The 7,698-nt window shown below is 39.7% G+C and overlaps 1 protein-coding gene across 1 annotated transcript; it reads right to left on the bottom strand.

Moving 5' to 3' along the window:
• Positions 1-4,737: 4,737 nt before the first annotated feature.
• On the bottom strand, positions 4,738-6,060 carry LOC148303801 (putative ATP-dependent RNA helicase spindle-E). Its single transcript, XM_088269353.1, has 3 exons — positions 5,980-6,060; positions 5,593-5,760; positions 4,738-5,034 (listed from the first exon to the last, which is right to left on the bottom strand). Exons 1-3 carry the CDS (start codon positions 6,058-6,060, stop codon positions 4,756-4,758), a joined length of 528 nt encoding a protein of 175 aa, XP_088125479.1. The 3' UTR covers positions 4,738-4,755.
• Positions 6,061-7,698: the final 1,638 nt, after the last annotated feature.

The raw sequence follows: 7,698 nt of genomic DNA on the forward strand, positions 1-7,698 counted from the left end.
TTAAAAATAATTTAAATCTCAGATCTAATTAAAAATTGGAGAGTGCCGAGCATCCAACTGCATATCAAATCATTCTGATAATATCCAAGCCCAACTCTACCTTTGGTATGAACAATAACATAATGCAATAGCATTCGAGCATCATCAACAAATATTTAGATCAACTCAAGATGATAAAGCAATATATATAATGTCATGAAGCATTATAAGCCAGCCAGTCTTATAACTTTATGCTCTATAGCTGCAATAATGGATATCATCCAAAATTATTGCCAAATTTATTCATGGATATTCCAATTTTCATCTGCTAAATTAATCTATTATAAAATAACATTGAGAAGCAACATTGAGAAGCAACGAAACAATCATGAATATGATGACACATTGGTTGGTCAATGATTATGATTACACCATCCTTCGCGACTGAGACATGAATGAAGTTCAATTATATTGCAAATAACACTCCCAACCATTTAGGGTAATGCTACTATGAGAATTGAGAGCAGACTTGATGTTCAAGTTATTTTCATATTGGGCATTGAGCGCGTGCCACTAAGCGACATATTCATAATTGGAATAAAGTTTGAATATATACCTTTCTGAGCCATGCGGCCTATACTGTAGAATTGCTGCGATATTATGTACGCACAATTTGAAATATAAATACAGGATTTAATAAAATTTTGTATTGTGGTGCCGAATTCAATTACTACAATCTCGATTTGATTATGTATGTGTTGAAACAAACGTAGCAGCTTATACGGACAATAATTTAATTTCAATTTATTATTAAAATCACTCAGATTACATTTTGAGTTCGTCCTTGCGAAGTTCTCTTGCGTATTTATTGAACTTAGGGATAGAGAGCTTCGCCCGGATCAATTTCATGTATTGGGGATTATAACGGGTGTAGTGGTCTAAAGTCCAGAAGCTCCTATAATTCTATTTCGTATGCATTTAACTCTATGGTTATTCCTCAAGGGTAAGAATTTATTCAAATTTGTTTTCATCCTTTTGGATTTATTTGGGCTTTTGATTTTTTGTAGCCTTAACTTATTTATCAACGATTATGCTCATTACTTTTGTCTGCAAGTTCAATTCAGTCCAACTTTGTGACCGTTTTGAAAAGCGGTTTTATATTTTCGACAGAGAGTTAGTTAAAGAGAAATGAGTTTTCTGTTTTGCTTTATCTTGTGAATTTGTTGTGCAATTTGTGTTCATATCCTATTTTTGTTGAGTCACAAAACCACTTTTTGCTTTGGCTTCCCCTGCGGCAATCTATTTGCGCTGCTGATTAGGATTAAAACCATTATAGTTCAGTCTGTTATTCCTGATGTCTAATGACAGCTTTCTTTTTCTTTTGAGGAACTCGGCCATTTCCTCGTCGAATCCAACCAATTGGCTCTCAAGTGCCGGGCCTTCGCTAAAATTTGCTTAAAAATAGTCCTTGTTCATCAAATATTTGGCATGGAGTTGGCTCGAGTCGGACTTTTTATAAAACATTGCATTTTTGTTAACTTGAAGAGGGCTTAGAAGTTTTTCGGATTTTTTCTTCACGACGCTCAAACCCTATTCTTCAGTTTCTGCTAGAGCTCTGAAACCCTTATCTCTAAGTTAATTGATGAGGATTATGCTTTTTTTTATGATGAATTGTGAGGAGTTTCTTTAGTAGTACGAGCCCCTTGAACTGTGTGCAGATTTGTCTTTATGCGAAACTTTTAAATTGCCCCCTTTCTATTACTTTTTATCTCTTTGTTTTTTAAAATGTCTCTTGTCCACATACTAGGTCAGCTCGTTGTAGATTCTCTTCAAATTGGCAGGATCATCCGAGAGGTACTTGTCAACATACTTGGATATACCATCTGGGTCCTCGCTGTTGAATAGTTGCCATATGGGAGTAGTCATAGTTCCCCTTGAACAACAAATGCAATTATTTTATTGCCTGTTAAATGAGCAGAGTCTTTAGAATAATTAATAAATTTTAGACTTGGAAGTCGCCCAACAATGAATAAAAGGCCATACAAAGTAGAAATGAAATCAATATTGAAAGTCATTATTCCCTGCATTGAGTTTCTGAGGGGTCTTCGCACGCCCGTAGACATTCATCTCAAACTATCTCATGTTGCTTTCGTGATACTGATTACGGACATGCGTTTCTAGTTCCTTCATGGACTTGGTTTGTTCGTTGCAGACAAAACAGTAGTTATTTTAGATCCTCTTCAGCTTCCGGTTTTTGGCTCGTTCTGCTTTTTCCTTCCAATGCCTTACCTCTAAGTTATCGAATTCGGGCGTAGCTTCGACCTCCCCGTCAGTATAGAGGATGGAGACTGCCGAAAAGCTAAGCAGTTTAATCCTCCTTTAGTCTGTGAACTTCATCAAGAGGTAGTGCCCATTCTTGCAACCATACACGTCAAACGAGTTTAAAGTATACAGGTTCATCAGCATGCTGCAGAAGTAGTCTCCGAGTTCATTATAAGGCAGCTTAATCACGTTCTACTCCATATACTCAAAGAGCTATCGATAAATGTTGTTCGTTATCGGCCCGATCTTGCTGAGTTTGGCGATTTTGACCGAGCATTCAGAGCATATTAAAAATGGCTCATAGCAACGAACTTTCTCCTCTATTGCACGCACCTGGGCATATTTGGCATTTTTCCAATTCTTGTAGTCCGCGAGTCTGGTCTTCAATGGGACTTCTGTCGCGTAATGCGATGAGAAATAGGAGGACTTCAGGAGTAGAGGCTTAATTTCATTCATGTATGACCTTTCTTAGCTCCTCTCGGGTTGCTTCTGCATGAACTTGTTCTCGATCTTCATCTCTTGAAAATAAATTTATTGCCACTTTTACTCGCCCATAATTGGCTATCGTTGTTTGGTGATAAACTTTTTTAGCTTCGGCCAAAACTATACTATTTTCTTTGCTTTTTATGCTTAGACTAAGAGTTATTGCTATGTCATGGGTATTTGCACAAACTGCTCTGCCGGAACCCTCTCCATCTCTTCGTCTTCCTGCTGCATTCCTCGCCCTTGAGAATCATTGAAATTGTTATATTTTCTGGAGTTGTTGGGGGGAGAGCGAGAGTTCGAAAATGAAAATCCCATTGGCCGATCAATATCATTTTACTGTGAGAGTTGTTGAATCAAGAGGTCTGGCCGATAATTAATTGAATTGCTATTCAGTTTTAAGAGGTCCTCGTGGGGATTGGAGTTTATAGATTAGTTTCTTGCATTACTGGCAGTGTGCTATTCCGATGGTAACTGCGGAATGCAGGGTTTGAAGAGTTCCATGGATATAAACTATTTAATGGTCTGCCTAATCTCATTAGCCTCGCCGATCTACTCGTCATCGAGTTCGTACTCTATCTTGATTTTGCACTTTCTTTTCAAGTAGATATTTTGATACCTGGTTAGTTTGCGGTCAGGTAACAGTGTCACAAAAGGATAATACACGAGGTGTAGTAGCGCATCCAAGTGGGCAATATCAGGCAGCAACGAGCAGTACCGACATGAGAGTCGATTGCTCTGTTGCATAATGCTATTCGAAATGAGCAAGCGTGAGGACACCATATTCGAAGAGGAGTATTCATTCGGAGCTGAGACGATGCGGTTGGAGGAGAAGTTGTCGATTGCCACTGTCAGCTATTTATGGTACTATGACACAAGCCCCTCTTCCATGTAGTCGAGATCGCCTAAGTGTGGCAGCATCTCAGAGAGGGTTAGGTGCATCGTGCTGGAGTTTCTGCGAGGCTCCTAGGTAACTTTCCGCTTTTGCATATGCTTGACGAACAGGATTTTATTCAGGTCCGTTTCCTTGGCGAGGTGCAAGAAGCTGAGGCCGGAGCCCAATGTCATTGTGAGATCGAGCGGGTTGATTCGGAAGCTATAGGAAATGTTTTCGATCCACGTCTTCTTGAGCCGATTATCAGCCTCGATGTTGAGATCCGGGGACTTTCTAATGACACTGGAGTTGAGCAACACGATGGTCTTATGGATGGGGATATTCTGTTTCTTCATCATCCTTGCTCGCTTCTCTTGTTTCTCATCATAAATCATGCCTCTCACCCTCATAAGCTGACTCAGAAACCCGTAGCAGATGGTCAGCTGGAATTTCTATCGATATTCGGCCTCCGAACTCTTCTCGATGCTGCAAGGCATCCTCTACAGGAACTGTTTCTTTTTTATTCTCCGTGAAATGTCTTAAATGAGTTGATAAGTTTCATAGTAAGTATCCAGCTCTATTCTCGAAGATCTGCGGCCTTAGCTTATGTTCTTTTTTCTCTCCTTGAATGATTTCACTAAGGCTTCAAAATCACAGCGACGCTAATTCGACATAATTTCAAAGAACTAAACGGGATTTTTCTCAATTGAGGCCTTCTTGAAGGCATTTTTATTCTGTGACAAGACGCACACGAGGATGAGAGTATCTTCGAAGGTACCCATCATTATTGAGAACAGCAAGATCTTCGAGTAGATAATATCTAAAGGAATGTCCACGTAGACCCTGCCGATTTCGGTCATTATTATTTGGCCGTTCTCCATCTTTAGCCCTCCGCAAAAGATCAACGACTTTATGGCTTCATCAATATTTTTTAAGCTTGGGGGTTGCAAGGCTGTCCCCAACACTTCTCCTGGATCCTCGAAAATGTTTCCCTTCTAGTTTTAATGGATGAGCTTGATCCTGAGGATCAGCCGATCCAACGAGGATCTTTGGATTTCAGGCGTGGAATAGTCCTTGAGGCCGTTATAGAACGCTTTTTATAGCATTCTAAAAACGATCCCATCGCAGATGCGGCCTGTTCTGCCAGCTCTTTGATCGCAACTTGCTTTACTGGCCCACACCAGATTCAGATTTTCCATGCGGCTCTTCTGGTCGAAGTTGACCTCCTTAGACAGGCAAAAATCAATGATATACTTAACTCCCGGGACAGTGATCGAACTCTCGGCAATATTCGTCGCAATTATGACTTTACATTTATCATGAACCTCCTCATGTATCTTCCTCATGAGTTCGTCATTCAAGATCGAGGAGTGGCACTTCACGATTTAAAACACAGTCGAAGTCCGTCGGCCGAAGTACGTCGAAATGTCCGAAACCAGGTATTAGATTTCAGATAGGCCTGGCAAAAATATCAGCACTGAAGTGTTTCGATGTTCTTCGGTGTGACCTCTTTTGGAGCCGGAGCCAATGCCGGAGCGCTCAAGAATTTTGTCCAAAAGGACGCAGGCAGTTTCGTAGAGCTCTCGATGTGTCGAGGGGTACTTATGATCGAAACAGATAGTCCCCCAGCGCATGTTGAAATTTCCCTTTATAAAATTCTGGATTGAGTCCAGGTAGAAATACTCCTTGCTGTACTTGTTCTTATCTGTCACATTAATTGACGGGCAAGGGTGCTTAGCTTTCAAGTATTACATTTAAATCTGCTTGGCTATTTACTCTTACTTTCCAACATGCTCAATCTCAATGTCAAACTCTTCCTGTTCGCTATCATCATTCCGAAACTAGAGCTTGAGGGCTTCCTGTTCTTTTTGGTACTACTCTTCCAACCTAATGTACTTCTTGTAGAAGTTTTATCGGCCCATGAAAGTCTCCACTTCATCCTCTGCGAAGTAGTACTTGAACAGCCTATTGTCGATCGTGGCAGACATCAGGATGATACGCACTCGAGGGTGCTGCCTGATGATCCTCTTTACCGCCAGGAGGATGAAATCTGTGTCGATGTCTCTCTCGTGCACTTCGTCCAATATAATGAAGGGGTATTCCTCAAAGAATTAGGTGCTGTGGATAATTCTTTGCAGGAAAATACCGTTTGTCATGAATAAGATTTTAGTGTTTTCGCTGACGTACGATTGCATGGAAATATGATAGCCGACGGCCCCATGTTCAGGGATCTGCCGAGAGAGAATGTTATGCAAATTCTTTACTGCCAGCCTCCTCGGCTGGATGCAGATAATCTTTTCTTTCATGTTCTTCTATCGGATATATTCGTAGAGGAGCCTCGGAACTTGAGTTGATTTTCCACAGCCCGTCTCGCCTGTCACCACGACCACTTGGTTGCGCATTATTTAGTGCAATATCTCTTACTTCTTCTGAAAAATAGGTAAGTTGCGAATCATTACGGGAAAACGATTGGAGTCAATTTAAATCTTTTCACAGACTTCATAAATATGCCAGCTGCAGTTTCCTTTCTTTTATCTCGACCGAGATCTTTCTCTGCTTGCAGCCTTCTCTTATGATAATGATCGTGATCTTTTCCTTGGCCTTCTATCTTTAATTTGTGGGATCCTCTTTTCTTCACCTATCGGATTAGTTCGAGGGTTGTCTCCTTATCTGAGATTCGCTGAAATTTATCGATTCTTCTTGATAATTTCATTAGTGTAAATGCGATTGAACTCATCCTCCTCAAAAGAAATAGACATGGAGCTTAGATCCTCATTCTCATCTTCTGAGACGAAAACAGATGATTTTTATTTTTATAATGGATCCGGCTTTTACTTTTTAATTTTGGGTTATGGTGAGCTTTAGGGATGAGATCGCCTTTATGGCTTTTCTTACTCCATTTTCAATATGCCCTGGCTCCTAAATATTGGAATTATAATTATGCCGCGCTATAATACATCGACTGCTCTGAATCATTTTCAAGACTTATACAGATAGGAATTACTCCAATCAGAATAAATATGCATTACTCCAATAAGAGAAATACCTGAATATAAATGCCAGCATAAATCAATGACGTTTCTTCCCGAAATCTCGTTCTGGCTTCGATTTGCCGTGATAAATCTCATAGGTGTTGGCGACTAACTTCTTCAAATCGGAGAATTATTTTTATTTCGGAGTCAGTTCCAGATTAAAGAGGAGAGAACTATTTTTATTGGCTGATTCGAACTCCAATGGGATCTGCTTGTTGATTGAAGCATTGTTTAATTCTGTCCTTAAGCCTCTGAGCTCTTTATCGAGTTCTAATTTATGTTTGCTCTATTTCTCAAGCCGGACTAATAAGTCATGGATTTGCCCCTCTGCCTTTGCCTTGTAGTCGTCGTACATTTTCTTATATCTTCTCATTTCTTCATTGGAAATTGATTACTTTTCAATAAGTTCTTCGTACTATTTGATCAGCAATCCAATGTGATCGGAAAGCTTATTGAAGTCATTGTCTTTCAGTTTGATTTCTTATTACTGTCTACCAATTTATTCGCTCCATTTAACGCACATCTTCTTGAGAGAGTCTCGCACTTGCATTTTGACTTATTACAGATTATGATGAAACTGTCTTTAGCTTTGATGGAACATTTCCTCCAAGTGGTAGTACTTCTACTTGGCGTGGGCCAGTTATTTTTTTAGTTCATTTTTGGCAATTTCGAACTGATGGCTCATCTCTCCACATTTTATGTTCATCGCTTCAACTTGTTGACTCTTCTGTATGATGCTTCTCGACAGCTCATCTACTTATCTTCTTAAATTTATTTTTTATCTGCACAATTCCTCAAACTCGATGCTCTCCTTTTATTTATGCTCTTCGATTTCATCCAATAAGTTGCTTATTTTGGCCTTTGCTTTCATTTAGTAGCTCTGCTTTAATTGCTCTTTAATTTGTTAGCAAATTTAGGTTGTCCGAGCAGTGATGATGCTGTGCTTTATGTGGGCCAAACTTTGAGCGATGTCTGCTTTGAGCATTTTATAATTTTTGTTGAGGTTTC

This window comes from Brachycentrus maculatus, unplaced genomic scaffold, assembly GCF_059751285.1.
Source record: "Brachycentrus maculatus isolate JH-2025_06_01 unplaced genomic scaffold, ASM5975128v1 h1tg000346l, whole genome shotgun sequence".
NCBI lineage: Eukaryota > Metazoa > Arthropoda > Insecta > Trichoptera > Brachycentridae > Brachycentrus > Brachycentrus maculatus.

Coding starts and splice junctions, on each gene's coding strand:
- LOC148303801 (XM_088269353.1), bottom strand. CDS start 6,060: ATGCGCAACCAAGTGGTCGTGGTGACAGGCGAGACGGGCTGTGGAAAA. Junction 5,761..5,979: donor CGAGGCTCCTCTACGAATAT/ATCCGATAGAAG, acceptor TAATTCTTTGAG/GAATACCCCTTCATTATATT. Junction 5,035..5,592: donor ACTACTTCGCAGAGGATGAA/GTGGAGACTTTC, acceptor TAAATCGTGAAG/TGCCACTCCTCGATCTTGAA.